The 18,279-nt window shown below is 39.9% G+C and overlaps 1 protein-coding gene and 1 pseudogene across 35 annotated transcripts in view; both read right to left on the bottom strand.

Annotated features, from left to right (window-relative positions):
• The window catches only part of ABI2 (abl interactor 2), a 123,290-nt gene extending 106,616 nt beyond the window's left edge, over positions 1-16,674 (bottom strand). For 5 of the 35 annotated variants that reach the window (XM_041737430.1, XM_041737464.1, XM_041737446.1 and 2 more), the window contains exon 1: positions 16,373-16,665. In XM_041737430.1, coding sequence (XP_041593364.1) covers positions 16,373-16,489 — 117 coding nt within the window. In that variant the 5' untranslated portion in view covers positions 16,490-16,665. Of the gene's footprint in view, positions 1-16,372 lie in introns of all 35 variants that reach the window. The other 30 variants (XM_041737441.1, XM_041737452.1, XM_041737453.1 and 27 more) reach the window with 13 other exon arrangements.
• On the bottom strand, positions 3,624-5,153 carry LOC121480675 (annotated as a pseudogene).
• Positions 16,675-18,279: the final 1,605 nt, after the last annotated feature.

Here is an 18,279-nt window from a genome sequence, read left to right as displayed (position 1 = left end):
ATGAAAATGGAAATATCTCCCTTACTCACTATACAAGAAGTTAGAGATCTATTCAGACATTTAATGAGCATCCACTATAGAATAAGCCATGCACAAAGTGAAAGCAAGTGAACTGCAGAATTAACTCCAAAGCATTAGCCACATGTGAAATACCACTTACAAACAAAAAAAAAAAAACAAAAAAAAAAAAAAGAAATACCACTTACAATTCTGTTGGTCACATCTATATTAAATATCCTGGATAAATGAAAAGTATTCACCAGCTTCATTTACCTGTACACACAAGTACAAACTCTTCCATTTTGGAAAACTCATTTATTTCATTACTGCCACAGATATTTTCTACAGCTTAGAAGAAAAAAAAGCCTTATTCTTTTTACAAATATTTATTGAATGCCTGTTTTGTCCCAGGCACTGTTCCAGATACTGACAATGAAAAAGACTCCTTTTGGGGATGCCTGGGTGGCTCAGTAGGCTAAACATCTGACTTTTGATTTTGGTTCAGGTCATGATCTCAGGGTTGTAAGATTGAGACTCCCACTGAACTTCACACTGAGGTGTAGACTGCTTAAGATTCTCTCTCTCCAGGCCCTCCCTGTCTAGTGGGTGGGAAATACTTCCTGCCCTCATAGCTCACCAGCCAGGGGAGACAGAGGCAAATAAATAAGACACATTGTAGGTTAAATGGTAAGTAATATTAAGAAAAATAAAGCAGTGATCCCTGAGTGGCTCAGTGGTTTAGCGCCTGCCTTTGGCCCAGGGCGAGTTCCTGGAGTCCCGGAATCGAGTCCTGTGTCGGGCTCCCTGTGTGGAGCCTGCTTCTCCCTCTGTCTGTGTCTCTGCCTCTCTCTCTCTCTACGTCTATCATGAATAAATAAATAAAATCTTTAAAAAAAAGAAAAGAAAAGAAAGCATAGAAAGAAAAGTACAAGTAAAAAAGGGAGCAAACAAAGGGCAGAGGTATGTTATAACTATACATAGACCAAGAAGGGTCATCAAGGAAGGTAACATTTGGACCAGATGTCTCCACAGGTGAATTCCACCAATATTTAAATAAGAATACCAGGACACCTGGCTAGTTCAGTCAGTGGAGCATACAATTCTTGATCTCAGGGTTGTGAGGTTGATCCCCACTTGGGGCATGAAGCCTACTTAAAAAAAATGTTTTTATGGGTACCTGGGTAGCTCAGTTAAGCAGCTGCCTTTGACTCAGGTTATGATCCCAGGGTCCTGAGATCGAGCCCCACATCTTCTCCCCCTCCCTCTGCTGCTCTCCTGCCTGTGAACATAAACACACATACTCTCTAATAAATAAATCTTTTAAAATTTTTTTTAATTAAATAAGAATTAATGCCTCTTCTCAAACCACTCCAAAAAACCAGAAAAGCAATGAAAGCTTCCAAATTCATTCTACGAAATCAGCATTATCCTGATACCAAAGCCATATTGACATCACAAAAAGAGAGAGAGAGAATTTACAGACTAATATCTCTGATAAACATAGATACAAAAATCCTCAACAATATATTAGCAAACCAAATCCAACAACACGCTTAAAAAATCATTCACCACAATCAAGCGGGATTAATTCCTGGGATGTAAGGGTGGTTCAATATTTGCGAACAATCAACAAAATACATCACTTCAAGAGAAAAGATAAAAACTATATGATTATTTCAACAGACACATAAAAAGCATCTGACAAAGTACAATATCCATTCATGATAAAAACACTCAACAAAGTAGGTCTGGAGGGAACACATCTCAACATAATAAAGTCCTTAAATGAAAAACCCACAGCTAACATCATCCTCAACTGTGACACTAACAGCTTTTCAAAAACAAGGTAAGGATGTCCACTCTCACCATTTTTATTCAACATAGTACTGGAAGTCTTAGCCTCAGCAATCAGACAACAAAAAAAGAAATAAAAGGCATCCAAACTAGTGAAAAAAGATCCCTCACTATTTGCAGATGACTTTCACTGTTTGTATCCCGTTATCTGATACTATATGTAGAAAACCCTAAGAACTCTACCAAAAAATTGCTATAACTAATAAATGAAATCAGTTCAGTTGCAGATTATAACATCAAAATACAGAAATCTGTTACATATTTATATGCCAAGAATGAAGCAGAAATAGAAATTAAGAAAACAATCCCATACAATTACTAAACTAAAAGACTCCTACTGAATGGGAAAAGATATTTGCAAATGATATATTCAATAAAGGGTTAATATCCAAACTAGACAAGGAACTTATACAAATCAACACCAAAAAAACAACAACAAATAATCCAAGTGAAAAATGGGCAGTTGATGTGAACAGACATTTCTCCAAAAAAGACAGATGGCCAACAGACACACGAAGAGATGCTCAACATCACTAATCATCAAATGTAAATCAAATGTAAATTTTGAAATGTAAATCAAAACCACACTGAGATATCACCTCACACCTAATCAGAATAGCTAAAATCAATTAATACAAGAAACAACAGTGTTGGCAAGGATGTGGAGAAAAGGGAACCCTTGTACACTGATGGTGGGACTGCAAACTGGTTTAGCCACTGTGGAAAATAGTATGGAGATTCTTCAAAAAACTAAGAATAGAATTACCATAGGATTCAGTAATTCCACTACTGCACATTTAACCAAAGAATATTAACACACTAATGCAAAAAGATATATGCACCCCTATATGTAATGCAGCATTATTTACAACCACCAAATTACGGAAGCAACACAAATGTCCACTGATAGATGAGTGGATAAAGAAGATGTGGTATGAAGTGCCTGACTGGCTCAGTCAGTAGGGCATGTGACTCAATCTCAGGGTTTTGAGTTCGAGAGGCATATTGGGCACAAAGCTCACTTAAAGAAAGAAAAATGTTGTTACTGTTGACTATTACTCACCCATAAAAAAGAATGAAATCTTGCTCTTTCCAACAACATGGATGGAGCTAGATAGTATATCACTAAGTGAAATAAGTCAGAGAGAGACAAATATATGATTTCACTCATATGTTAAATTCACATCCTTAAATATGAATTTAAGAAACAAAACAAAATGAAGGAAGAAAAGAAACAAGCAAAAAAAAAAAAAAAAACTCTCTTAAATATAGAGAACAGGGACACCCCAGGGTCCTGAGATTGAGTCCCACATCGGGCTCCCTGTGGGGAGCTTGCTTCTCCCTCTGCCTGTGTCTCTGCCTCTATGTCTATCATGAATAAATAAATGAATCTTTAAAAAAATAGAACAAATGGTTACCAAAGGGGAGGAAGGTAGGAGGATGGGTGAAACAGATGAAGAGGATTAAGAATACACTTATTGTGATAAGCAGTGAGTAATGTATAGAATTGTTGAATCACTACATTCTCCATGTGAAACTAATATAACATTATCTAATTAAACTGAGATTAAAAAATAATTTTTAAAAGTTTTTGGGTTTTTTTGGATTGTTACAAATTTATTATTACTTATTAAGTACTACTAGCTTAATATTCCAGAAAATTTCAAATCACCCTTCAACAACCCATTCTTCCCTCCCCCACCCAAATTCTGGATAAAGAGCTCTTCAACATGCTCTTCTGTATAAAACTATCAGATAAAGGCAAAGAATTGTGTATATCTTGGTGTAAAATGCTGCCCACGGCTGTGGAAACTATCTGCCCAAGCTCCTTTCACTGTCCAGGTCCTGAAAGGCTGTTGTTCATGAACCGTCTCTTCACGAAGCAAGTCCACCACTTGCTAGTTTATCATTCTGAGGACCAAAAACTTTCTCACAAAGTCTCAGTCTCTTGTCTCTTTTAAGAGAGACAAGAGAGCTTTTTTTTTTTTTTTCCTTAAGAGAGCTGCTTTAAAGTAGGTTCTTATCACCTTATTTTCCTCTTTGTTTGCAGGTTTAACATAAATTGCATTAAGTGGAAAACCAGGCTCTCCAGGAATGGAAAATTAGTGATTTCCAGGGTATAAATTTCTTTTTCACCTTGGCTTTTTGGAATCTCATAGTTTTTTTGTTTTATTTTGATTTTTGTTTTGTTCTCTCTTTTTTTTTTTTAGATGTATAAACTATTTATTAATAGACAAGACCTACAGGTTTATTTTTTCTTGAACACACCCATGGTGTGAACAAGGCACCCTGTGGTCTTGGTGTGCTGGCCTCAGACATGAAGTCTCCAGTTAGTGGCGCAGCCCCCTGTTGGCCCAAATCTTCTGGTCTCTCCAGATCTTCACGAAGTTTGTTGTCCAGACCATTGGCCAGGACCTGGCTGTACTTTCCATCCTTCACACCTTCTTGTCTACTCAAAACCCAGTCTGAGATCTTTTACTGGCGTGGATTCTGCATAATGGTGACCACACATTTCACTCATCCTCAGTGAGCTCTCCAGCTCTCTTGGTGAGATCAATGTCTGCTTTCCTCAACACCACATGAGCATATATTCGCCCCACACCCTTAATCGCTGTGATGGCAAAGGCTATTTTCCACCGTCCATCGATATTGGTGTTGAGTACTCGCAGAATGTAGTGGAACTTCTTAGGGATCACCACAACAGACATGGTAGCACCCCCAGCAGCAGGATACGGGCCTCCTGTGGAAGAGAGGATCTCATAGTTTTTGAAGAAGACATTGGCCTTGAAGTAAAATATGGCTTCATCTACAGTATCTGTATCTTTTGTCTCTCTATGAGTGGGTCCTTTGAACTGACTTCTGATAGGCAACAGTGCCATGTCTCCAAAGGGTCTGGTGTCAAGGTCCATAAGACAAGAGTGGTAAGCTGGCATCTTCACAGTGCCCAGGTTTCAAGCTAGACAAGAAGTAAAAGTTGTTTTGGTTTCTTTTAAGTCAAAAAAATATAAGTTGACATTTGGTCAAAAGCATAAAAAAGGTGAAAGATCCAGTAATATAACTATCTGGAGAATGAGCACTCCTGGTAAAGGGTGTGGTAAATGCAAAGTAAAAAAGTCTTGAAGGACCTTTCTCACATCCAGCTACCTTGCAGCTACTCTTGGTTGGGGCCATACTGCACCTTAGACAGGAAGATGGTGACCCCAAAAAGATTAAAATGTTGCTGAAGTTGATCAACTCTAAGCTCCAACTCATCATGAAAAGTGGAAAGTGCTGGGCAACCTGGGTGGCTCAGCGGTTCAGTGCCGCCTTCAGCCCAGGGTGTGATCCTGGAGACTCGGGATCAAGTCCCATGTTGGGATCCCTGCATTGGGCCTGCTTCTCCCTCTGCCCGTGTCTCTGTCTCTGTGTGTGTGTGTGTGTGTGTGTGTGTGTGTGTGTGTGTGTGTCTCTATCTCCCCACCCCACCCCCCGTGTCTCTCCTGAATAAATAAATAAAAAATCTTAAAAAAAAAAAAAGTGGAAAGTGCCTGCTGGAGTAGAGGCTGACTCTGAAAATGATCAGACATGACAAAGTAAAACCGGTCATCCTTGTCAACAACTGCCCAGGCTTGAGGAAATGTGAAATAGAATACGACACCATGTTTGGCAAACATGGTAATAATATTAAATTGGGCAAGCATGTGGTAAATACTATAGAGTATGTACACGGGCTGTCACTGGACCCAGGTGATTCTGATATCATTAGAAGCACGCCAGAACAGATTAGTGAAAAATAATTCACACAGAATTTTTCCTTTAATAAAAGTGGTCAGAGCTTAAAAAAAAAAAAAAAAAAGGAGGGAGACTGGGTGGCTCAGTCAGTTACCTAACAGATCTCTGCTCGGGACACCATCTTGGGATCTTGATATCTAGCCCTGCAATGGGCCCCATGATGGTAGTGGAGCCTGCTTAGGATATTCTCACCCTGCTCCCTCCTACAGGCCTTCGCCGCCATTTGCATGTACACACACACATTCTCTCTAAAAAAGTCTTGAGACAGAAGTTTGCCTATTATGTTCAAGAAAAAGAGGCCAAGTGGCAGGAATAGAGTAAGCAAAGGAAAGGAGAAGAATTAAATTAGGAGTCAAGACTAGAAAGCTAAATCATTGATGCTTGTCGGCAATATTAAGGCCTACAAGAACTAGAGAGTTCTTATGCTGAGTGAGAAAGGAAGTCTCTGAGTGTTTTGAAACGAACATAATCTAAGATTTTTAAAAGATCACTCTAACTATTGCTATAACTGAGGGATAATGGTGGCTTGGACCAGGATGGTAGCAGTGGAGGTGGTGGTAGTCAGATCTAGACACATGAAGATAAAGTTATCTGTTATCCAATGCAAAAGAGAAGGGTCAAGGATAGTACCAAGGTTTGGGGCTCAGGTATCAAGGGGGTTAGACTTGCCATTTATTGATACAGGAAGGAAAAGTTATGTTCAGATATTGTGACTGAATAATGCTCCCTCTCCCAAGATGAGCACATCCTAATCCCCTGGCACCTGTGAATATGTTACCTTACATAAAATGGAAAGATTATCAGAGTGGGCGCAAAGTGGGTCTTTATAAAGGAGCAGAGGATCAGAGTCAGAGAAGGCAACGTGACAACAGAGCAAGGGGAGCAAAGGGGGATGTGATGATGGAAGCAGGGAGAGAAGAAGATGTGAAAACAGAAGCTGAGGTTGGAGTGATGCCATTGGTGGCTTGGAATCTGAAAGAGGTTCATGAGTTAAGGAATGTGGGCAGCCTTTCGAATCTGGAAAAGGCAAGGGAACTGATTCTCCCCTAGAGCCTCCAGAAAGAACATAATTCTGTGGTCCATTGTAGACTTCTGACCTCCAGAATTATAAAACAATAAATTTGTGTTGTTTTAAACTGCTGAAATTTGTGGTAATTTGTTATAACAGCAACAAAAATTAATATAACAGTTTGAATGTTTAGAAATTAAGAACTGTCTGCAGTATCAGATTTTTTGTATTATAATAAAATCTCCTTCAAAATTTGAAAGTAATACCATAGGACTATAAGGTTGTATACTCAAAAAATACTGTGTCAAGTTAAATAAATGTCTTCACATTTTAAACAAATGGCCTTAAAACAAATGGCCTTATACACATAAGTTCAAAATAGAGGAGCTACAGTGGTCATAAACTAAATGATAATACAATATCTGGTGATATATCATCTGAAGACTCCTCCCTGAACCTCTGGACTTTGCCAAATTTGTCACCCTGATATAAACTCTAGAAGGCCTAACTCACCTAAATCCCTCCATCTTGGCAAAATGCTGGAGAAGCTGAAAGTTATAATGGTTATGCTCTAAGTCAGTATATAATCATAAAATGGATATAAAAGAAGGAAGGTAGGTTGATTTTTTTATTTATCAAAAGAGGGCATGAGGCATAAAAAGTTAAGAAATATCACTCTAGGGACTCCTGAATAGCTCAGTGGTTAAGCATCTGCCTTTGGCTCAGGTGGTGTCCTCGGATCGAGTCCTGCATCAGGCTCCCCATAGGGAGCCTACTTCTCCCTCTCCCTATCTCTCTGTCTCTGTGTCTCTCATGAATGAATAAATAAAAAATCTTAAAAAAAAAAGAATATCACTCTAAAGCAATTATTCAGTTTTTGGATAAAGCTTTAGAACCCAGGGAATCCCTAGTTAGTATATCACTATTAAAATACAACTATTTATGGGTCTATGAATGTGAACCACAACATTACAGAATACATTTTAGTTGCAAAAAGCTGTGAAATTTTGTTTAACTAGAAAAATACTGCCATCATATATTCGTAGTTAAACAGGACATGTGGGGGTACCATGCTGGTTCAATCAGTGGAGTACATGACTCTTGATCTCAGATTGTGAATTTGAGCCCCATGGTGAATGCAGAGATTACTTTCTAAAAACTGCAAAAAAAGGGGATCCCTGGGTGGCGCAGCGGTTTGGCGCCTGCCTTTGGCCCAGGGCGCGATCCTGGAGACCCGGGATCGAATCCCACGTCGGGCTCCCGGTGCATGGAGCCTGCTTCTCCCTCTGCCTGTGTCTCTGCCTCTCTCTCTCTCTCTGTGACTATCATAAATAAATAAAAATTAAAAAAAAAATTTAAATTAAAAACAATAAAAATAGGGATGCCTGGGTGGCTCAGCAGCTGAACATCTGCCTTCGGCTCAGGGTGTGATCCTGGAGTTCTGGGATCAAGTCCCACACTGGGCTCTCTGTATGGAGCCTGCTTCTCCCTCTGTCTATGTCTCTGCCTCTCTCTGTCTCTCTCATGAATAAATAAAATCGTTAAAAAAAAATGAAAATAAACAGGACATGGGAAACCAGCATGCAAAAAATCCTAGCACCGCCTAGCATCTTTGAAGCTCAAATATAATCATATTTCATCCTATCAAAATCCTTTAAATTAAAAAAATAACCAAAGACATACTACAAAAGAGCAGGGTAAAAAGATGACAAAATATTTAAATCTTCAACATCATTAATAATGATTATCATAAAAGCAAACACAGCATATTTCATTGTAGGATGAATATTTTTTCATATTTTAACATAATTGAAATCGAAATGAACTGTGTCAGTCAAGTGGCAGTATTTTAAGTGTTTACGAAGCAGTGTTCATTAATTTAGTGGCACATAAAATAATGGTGTATCTTAAAAACTGATAATCTTAGATTTGATTAAACATGTATTGTTTTAGCTATATTAACTCACTTAATCTTCAAAACTACTCTATAAAGTAGCTGCTGTAATTATACTATCTTTTAGATAAGAAAACTGAGATGGAGAGGTTAAATAAACTCCCAGTCACATGGCCACTAAAATTAAAATTATCTTCAATACATAATAGTATTTAATTTCAAAACTGCTATTTAACCCATATCATATTCTCAGTTTTTAGGTAACTATTTTAGTGATCTCAACATGAAAACAAATGAGCTTTTTAAACAATGCTGTAAGCTTTTATAAACAGTCCTTCTACACACAAAAAATATAGCATACAGCAGAGTAAATAGCAGTCCATATACAATGTACTCCTGTTTAACCAAGCTTGTTTATTGTAGCAAATTTCTAGACATTTATATATGTCCATTTCTTGTAAAAGAAAAATGGTCTAGAACTCAAAATGCATATTACTTCACTGATCAAACTTTCTGTAAGTACAATTTTCTAATATATATTTTGTAACCAAACAATTCACCTTATCAACAGACTAAAAGTAAAATGAACATCTTAATAGATATGGAAAAGGCATGTGATAAAATATAACATCCATTCATGTTTTTTTTTTAAAAAAAAAAAAAAAAAACCTTCTCAGCAAACTAAGAATAAAAGAGAACTTCCCCAATCTAACATAGGGCATCCACAAAAAACCTAAAGCTATTTTCATATGTAACAGTGAAAGATTAGCTGTTTTCCCTCTAAGACCGCAAAAAAGTGAAGAACATAGGTTCTCACCATTCCCACTCTTATTCAACATCATACTGGAAGTCCTGAACAGTGATAGAAGGCAAAAAGGGAAATAAAAGGAAAAAAAATTAGAAAGGAATAATTGAAGCCACCTTTATTTGCTGATAACATGACTGTCTACATAAAAAAAAAAAAAAAAAAAAAAATCTTCAACAAAAGCTATTACATTTAAAATATAAATTTAGCAAAGTCATAGGATAAAAAGATCAATATACAAAAATCAATCTTATTTCTGTAACACTAGTAATGAATGGAAACTGAAAATTTTAAAAACAGTATTATCTACTATAGCACCAAAAATCATGAAAGAATCAGGGATAAATGTAACAACATACGTGCAAAATTTGTATTCTAAGGCCTATAATGACAAGAGAAATCAAAGATGACCTAAATAAACAGAAAAAATACCAAATCCATAGAATGGAAGACTCAATATTGTCAAAGTATCAATTTGTCCCCAAATGATCTACAGATTCATTCCAATTCCATTCAAAATCCCAGTAGGGCTGCAGAAATTAAAAAGCTGATTCTAAAACATTTATTTAAAAAGCAGGGGGTGGGTGAGTGGGGTGCCTGGGTGGCTCAGTGGTTGAGAGTCTTCCTTTGGCTCAGGGCATGATCCCAGAATCCGGCTCCCAGAATCCGGCAGGAAGCCTGCTTCTCCCTTTGCCTGTGTCTCTGCCTCTCTCTGTATCTCTCATGAATAAATATATAAATTAGTCTTTTTCAAAAATTTTAAAAATAAAAATAAAAAGCAGGGGACCTAGAAAAGACAAAACAATTCTGACAAAGAACAAAGTAGCAGGGCACCCCGGTGGCTCAGCGGTTTAGCGCAGCCTTCAGCTCGGGCATGATCCTGGAGACCCAGGATTGAGTCCCACGTCGGGCTCCCTGCATGGAGCCTGCTCCTCCCTCAGCCTGTGTCTCTGCCCCTCTCTCTCTCTCTCTTTCTCTGTCTCTCATGAATAAATAAATAAAATCTTAAAAAAAAAAAAAGTAGCAGATTCACACTACTTGACATCAAGACTTAGTATAAAGCTATAGCCTGATATGAACAAAGTGTATACACAAAGATCAAAGGAACAAAACAGAACCCAAAACCAACCCACACACATATATTCAATTGATTTTTGGACAAAATGCCAATTTTTTTAAAGACATGACTCTATCCTCTAGAGATTTATATATGGAGATAGAACACAAAGTAAATGAAAAATTCAAAGTAGGTACTGTCCCACTTGCTACTTCATGAGACCAATCTATTAAGAAATCCCATAAAAATTCAATCATAAGGGATCCCTGAGTGGCGCCGCGGTTTGGCGCCTGCCTTTGGCCCAGGGCGCGATCCTGGAGACCCAGGATCGAATCCCACGTCGGGCTCCCGGTGCATGGAGCCTGCTTCTCCCTCTGCCTGTGTCTCTGCCTCTCTCTCTCTCTCTCTCTGTGACTATCATAAATAAATAAAAATTAAAAAAAAAAAAAAAATTCAATCATAAGCTGTCAAAGTCCACAAATAGTCTAATTTTCAGGATATTTCCATTCATTCACTGAGATTACATTTAGACACACTGCCACTGCATGCTATTAAAATTCCTTCCAGGGGATCCCTGGGTGGCTCAGCAGTTTGGCGCCTGCCTTTGGCCCAGGGCATGATCCTGGAGTCCCGGGATCAAGTCCCACATCGGGCTCCCTGCATGGAGCCTGTTTCTCCCTCTGCCTGTGTCTCTGCCTCTCTCTCTGTCTCTCATGAATAAATAAAATCTTAAATAAATAAATTAATTAATAATAATAAAAATAAAATTCCTTCCATTTTAAAAGGAAAGTACACCAGAAGGATCCCATGCTCAAAAATATCTCCATGGTATATTCTATAACCTAGGGTGTATAAGTAGATCAATCTGGTTATTAACTATTCTCTGAGAGAAAAAAGATGACCCTGAGTAAAGTAAGCCTATCACATATTCAAACATTAATCATACCACAGTAAGAAGTCAAAGTAAAGGAGAGTTTATGAATTGTTTGAGTAAAGGGTAATTTCATACCAAGAAGTTCTTCAAGGTAGGGCAAAATGAAATGCAATCTCAGTCCTTGGATCAATAAACGGAATTAAGAAGCCAATTAAGTACCATGGGGTAGAAAGTACACAGATGACAAAATTCTAAAAAATTATTTTAAAAATTAAAATAAAATTTAAAAAGTTTTAATTATAAAAAAGAGTTAGGGTCCAAATATAATTTAGTCTGTGTTCACAATTTTATCAAAGCTCTTGATAATGATTGGGTTATTACTAAAAATTCAATTACCAAATATCTGTTAGGACTAGTTTCTCTGAGGATGATAAACCTTAATCAAATCCTGCTGAATTAATTCACTTCAATCTAGGGAAATTCAGTCTGGTGTCCACTTATGTGGTTCATTCCTCTCTGTGGAAGTAAAAGACAAAAGTTACAGGGAATGATATAAATATTGGTCCTGAAATTATCTACTCTCAAATGACTTTCTCCTCTACACTAGGTGCCTTTAAGATTCTTCTATTTGTGAGAAGAACTCAAATACATAAAGATAAACCTCTTGATATCCAGATCATAACTTCAAGCCCCACACTGGCCAGAGAGAACACTTAAAAATAAAATCTTTATAATGAAAATAATAAAATTTATTTTTAAAGAAAGGTACAGAGGTAATAACACGAGCCCATTTTTGATATATATTTGTGTATAGCAAAGATTTAAAAATGTAAATACCAGACACATATGCAAAATGACTGGACAATTTTAAGTTTCTTCCTTAATTTTTCCTAATAATTTTTCAACAGTGAGTATGTATTCTAATAGTTTTTATTAAATAACAATTTTAAATCTTTATATTGTTTAATAATTACTTTTTAATGAATCTGGTAACAAGCCATGCTTCTATTAGCTCTTATAAACTTTTCACACAATTTTTAATGAAATCTGGGAGTATCCTTATTGATAAAGATGAAAAAGGGAAGCCACTAATGACATCTTTCCTATTATTCAAAATAAAAAAAAATTTCAGATAAGACTTAAGGTACATGTTTTGAAAATATTTTTTATTAAGTATTTTTTATTTTCTTATTTTTTTTAAGTAAGCTCTATGCCCAACATGGGGCTTTAACTCATGACCTTGAGATCAAGAGCTGCATGCTTTACAGACTGAGGCAGCCAGGCTTCCCCTAAGACACATTTTTAATTTCTGTTCTGAGCAAATCCATGTTACTGGATGATTTTGCTCATACTCCAAGTGATGGACAATGGGATTTATTATATATCTAATGTGAATTATCACTCACAAAAAAGCAATAACTATTTTATCTAACAAAAGGAAAAATGTAAGGTCACCAGGTGGCTCAGTCAGTCAAACGTCCAACTCTCATTTTCAGCTCATGTCATGATCTCAGGGTCCTGGGATCCAGCCCTGAGTGGGACTCCTCACTAACCAGGGAGTCTGCTTGTCTCCCTGTCCTCTGCCCTCCCCCTCCCCAGGCACACATGCTTATCCTCTCTCTCTCTCAAACAAATATATTTTTTTAAAGATTTTATTTAGTTACTCATGAGAGACACAGAGAAAGAGGCAGAGATGTAGGCAGAGGGAGAAGCAGGCCCTTTGCAGGGAGCCTGATGCAGGACTCAATCCCTGGACCAGAGATCACGACCTGAACCTCAGGCAGATGCTCAACTGTTGAGCCACCGAGGCATCCCAATAAATATATATTTTCAATAAAGGAAAAATAAGTTTCTCAGATCTACCCCAAAAATAAAACTATAAATTTATTTCATCTACCAACACATTAAAGCAACTCATTAAAATCCTTCTACTTGTAAAAATGTAAGTTCCAAGTCAATCAAAACATTGTTTAAAACTTCTGAATACTTCTTAGATTAGGTATCAATGTTTATATTAATAAATGAAAAAAAGACACACAGACCTTACATGTATCTTTAAAAAAATCCTTAACAATTACTAAGTCCTTTTTTACAGATAAGAAATAAAATCAATCAGGTAAATATCAGCAAATGTTAGTTATAACTTTTTACCATCATTTTAGAGTATTTTTACTATCACTTTTTCTAGAGGTTGAAAAAAGAAAACCATTTAAATTTTTACTAAAGATGATCTCAAAATTTTTAACATCAACTGCATTAGTAACCTGCAAAACTACTACTGACAACATTGCTATACATATGTTTGTGTGTGTTAAAACAGGCAATACCTAGTCACTCTTAATGCTGGTAATATATCTGAAGGAGGTTTTTATTAGGAACAATTTAAACGCAGTTGTTTCCAGAAGGACAGCACAATCGTTTTTCCTTCCTTTGCTCAATTTTCACACTAAATATAATCCACATTTAGAATATTCTTATTTAACGTATTTATTTCGATATTCCTATGCTTAAAACCAGCTATTAAAGAGCACTGAACAAAGAACTTTACCCTTTGCCATATACAATCAACAGATTTATCTTTTTCTACTTTACTGGCAAAAATTACATTTCCACAAAATAAAATGAGCGTTAGTTAACCCAAGCTTGTGATTAGGGCATGACGCTCTAACAAGGCTAAACTGACAATGTGATCATATATCCAATGAATTAACTTTCATCTACTGCAGGGTTAGAGGCAGCATCAAAACCCCTGCTGGTCAGTTCTCTGGTCACAAGGAGAGCCAGTTGGGTCAAATGTACAGCTGGGTCAGCACAAGTCCACTATCAGCATGTTCTATTTATCAACTTTACTACAAACAAATCATGCAAGAGCTGTCATCTGGGAAGAGAAAAACACCAATAATATACCCACTGCATCATGAAACAGATGATAACCTAGGGTGTAAAATCTAAAGTGTAAAATCTATTTTAGTTGCTAAATTGAAAAAATATTTTAAATCCATTTCTATTAATATCTATACTATGAATTTTAAAATGCCACCACACTAAATTTTTATTCCTATTGCTAAAACAGATAATGATGGCGGTAACGTTCTCTTCCTTTCAACTAGATGAAATGTACAAAATATTTAAAAAGACTCTTAATCCCTTTAACCTCTCATCTTTATTAATCCATATACTTTACCTTTATGTATTAACTGTAATCTAATAAAAACTATACCTTCAAATTACAATAAAAATTATTTTCCAAAGATAGACAAATCTGTTTCTATTTTTTTTTTTTTTTTTTTACTATGGCAATAACGGCTACCAAATCACTTTTTCACTCTCAATGTCTCTTCTGACCTATAATCCCATAATATGTTGCAGGAGGCAATGGAATTATCAGGTCAGTTCTTTTAGATTTGCCTCTCCTAGACACTGTGAATTCCCTGAGAATAGCATAGCTTTCTCCAGTCCTTCTTCCTACCTTCAGTCCCTTACAGAGTATGAATTGACACACATTATTCATTTGCTCACAGATCAGCCTCTCCTATTAACTACACTATGAAATTCCGGAGACACTAGGTGTGTATCATCAACCCTTTACACAGTGCCAGACTACAGAAGATTTTTTAATATATTCAGTTGAAAACTGAGCAACTCAACATTTGCCTCTTTCCTATCCCACTCAGAATTAGCAAAGCACCCTCCAAATATGGACCACTGTATATTTTTTTGCATGCATCTTTGACCCGAGACACATTTTTTCAGTTCCTACTAGCCATACTTTCCCTCTTTGGAGGGAAAAACCTTGGATTATATCTGGTTCCTTCTCCAACACCAGTAATCCCTACAAGAGAATACAGAGTTCGGTATACATCCAATCAAGTAAAATCTAATAAATCCTTAGTTATTTATGCATCCTTACAAAATTTATGAACCTATACATTCTAATACCTATTTAGTTAGTTTACACTAAGAGTGAAGAATGTTTCACAATATAGCTGTATTAAGAAGGATGCCTGGAGAGACGGAGGGGGGGGGGGATAGTGGAAAAAAAAAATTTAACATACTTCTTCCATTTCCACCTTCATCCCAAGAGAATTTAAATGGGAAGGGGAAAAAAATGGAGGTAGAACCTGGGATTCAGAAAAATCAACCACAGAGAAAAACAAAAGATGCTGTATTTGCAAACTGTGTGCTTTAACCTCTCCTCCCAAATCATTTTTAAAGAAGGATTTTTTTTTTTTAGGCCGAAGACTCTTTTGCTTCATCCAGGCGCAGCTGGATCTCATCTCCCCCAAGACACCCCACCTCCACACACAGACACACAGCGTTACCCCTACGAGCCCCCAAGCCAAACCAACCATCTCAGGGAAAAATTAAACCATGAGGATCCTTTCCTAATCCTGGCTGAAAAATACAATTTTTCCCCCCACAGGAAAATTAAGTCTGCTAAAGGGGAATTGGGGGGTGGGGGTGGGGGGGGGGGAGAGGAGATGCTTATTACCGTGCAGTTTCTCATTCTCCATAGGGAGGAAAATGGCAGTAACTTCCAACAAGAGGCAACTGCTCTCCTACTGTATTCCCCGATTAGAAACTATAAAATAAACAAACAAAATCACCAGCCCCTCGAGGCCTTTATAGGACTATAAAACTGAGGCACTTCACTCTGCAGCAACAGAGCCCCTTAAAAATCCTCCAGAGCCTGAGGGAAGGGGGAGGGGGCATCCATCAATCCCCCCCCTCACACACACACACACACCCCTGCCCTAGGGGGAACAGAATTCTGTCAAATCCAAGAAACCACACCGTCCGCCTCCTCCGCCCTCGCGAGCCCCGCCGGGCGCCGCGTGCGGGGGCGGCCGAGGGGGAGAAGCAGCGGAGAGGCGGGGACACCACACACGCACGCCCCGCACCGAGGGCTGATTCAGGGCGTTTTAAGGCGTCTCAAAGCCACAATCTCCCGCAGCCGGAGGCTTCTGGCCAAGTCGCCGGCCCCAGCTCCCGCCCTGCTCCCCGGCCCCGCCGCGGCCTCGGCCCCCCTCAGGCGCGCGGCCCCGGGCCCCGGGGATCCCCCGCCCCCCCCACCCCGCCGCGCGCCCGGCCCGGGACCGGCTCCGCACCTGGATGTAGTTGTTCTCACAGTAATCCGCCACCCGTTCCAGATTCGTGTAACTGTCGAAGAGGGCCCGGCGGCCCCCCGGGATTTCCTCCTCCAGCAGCATCTGCAGCTCCGCCATCTTCACATCCTCCTCCTCATACAGACCGCAGAGGTAGCGGCGGCGGCAGCGCCTGGGAAACCCAAGACTGGGAGAGGAGGGGGAGGAGGGGGAGGAGGGGGAGGAGGAGCAGGAGGAGGAGGAGGAGCGGCGGCGGCGGCGGCGGCAACTCGGGAGGAGCGAGAAACACCCCCCCTCCCCGGCGCGCCTCAGGGGAGGGGGCCGCGGGGCGGGGGCGGGGCGCGAGCCGACGGCCTCGGAGGACGGTCACCGCGGCGACGGACGGGCTGCCGGGCGCGCGCACGCGCGCTCCCCTCCCTCCGCCCCCGGGCGCCCGAAAAAGATTCCCACCCTCGGCCGCGCGGCCCGCGCCGCCCCTCCCCCACCGCCGGCGTCTCCTAGCGACGGCGGCCGTGGGGGCCGGGAGCGCCGTTAACCCTTCGGCCCCCGCCAGTTGCGTGACTCGGGACGTGTCCGCCGCGGCCTCCTCGGTGCGGGGCAGCGGCTCTGCGGCCTTCCCGCCCGCGCCGCCGCTGGGCGCCGTTCCCCACCTGAGGCCGAGCCCCGGGGTCACGGGACCTGGGAAGAGGAGCCCACAGAACTTCGGCGCGGCTTTAAGTGCCCCCTCGCTTTCCATTTTCCTCTTCTTTGACTCCATCCAGCCTCTTTGGTACAGATAAGCACGTTCCAGTTCCCTAATCCCAGAGGCCGTGCGCCCAGGGTTTCCTTGCCCCCGAGCGCCGCCAGGCTCCCCGCGCGCGGGGCCTCGGCCTGGGGGCTCGCCCTTTCCCCCGTTCGCCTCCTCAGGGACGGCCTTTTCTGTCATTTCTCTCCTTCTGTCAACTTCCTCGCCCCCCCCCCTTTTTTTCCTTCGTAGGTCCAGTATTTAAAAGTCTAGAAAAATGTATTTTGCTGGTGCAAAAATCTCCTTCCTCACAGGGCTGGGACATGGATGAAGTAAAAGTTGAGGTGAGAGCGCCTTGAAAAACGTAGAAATGCTGCAGAAATTCAAGGTAGATCATTTTGATCTTGAGGGGCTCTTCTCCTTCCCCAGATACTGTCTCTCTTTCCCTAAATCCTGACTGCTCCACACAATGCGATCTTTAAAAAATTGAAATTTCAGGCCACTCCTGAGCTCTCTCCGTGACCTTAATTTGTGCCGTGGAAAGTCAGGGTTGGCTACATTGGTAGTTCAGAACGGGATCCATTATTTCTTTTTTTTTCTTTTAAGATTTTATTTATTCATTCATGAGAGGCAGAGGGAGAAGCAGGCTCCATGCAGCGAGCCTGACGCGGGACTCGAACCCGGGGCCCCAGATCACGTCCTGGGCCGAAGACAGATGCTCAATCACTGAGCCACCCAAGTGTCCCAGGATCCATTATTTCAACTCTTGTTCTTGCTTTTGTGATGTCTTGGCCCTCCTACAGTGATTCCCACCCCACCTGCCCCCAGATAATAAGAAAACTGTATTATATACTTTTTCAAAAAATAATTTGCAATGCCATTACAAATTTCTGGAGCAGTCTCTGATGTTCTATTCGCTATATGATGATCTACACATTAACAAATTATTTTGAATTTTCAGTGTGGAACCCAGATTAAAGGATATTGAAAATGTTGGTCCAATCCATCTGTTTTTTTTTTTTCTTAGTCACTTCAAACATCTGAATTAGTGGTTCTCTTTTCTTTTTTTAAGATTTATTTATTTATGAGAGAGAGAGAGAGAGAGAGAGAGAGGCAGAGACACAGGAGGAGGGAGAAGCAGGCCCCATGCCAGGAGCCCAAGGTGGGACTCGATCCCGGGACTCCA

The sequence above is a fragment of the Vulpes lagopus genome, chromosome 22 (genome assembly GCF_018345385.1).
Source record: "Vulpes lagopus strain Blue_001 chromosome 22, ASM1834538v1, whole genome shotgun sequence".
Lineage (NCBI taxonomy): Eukaryota > Metazoa > Chordata > Mammalia > Carnivora > Canidae > Vulpes > Vulpes lagopus.
This window is presented reverse-complemented; position numbering and strand designations above follow the sequence as displayed.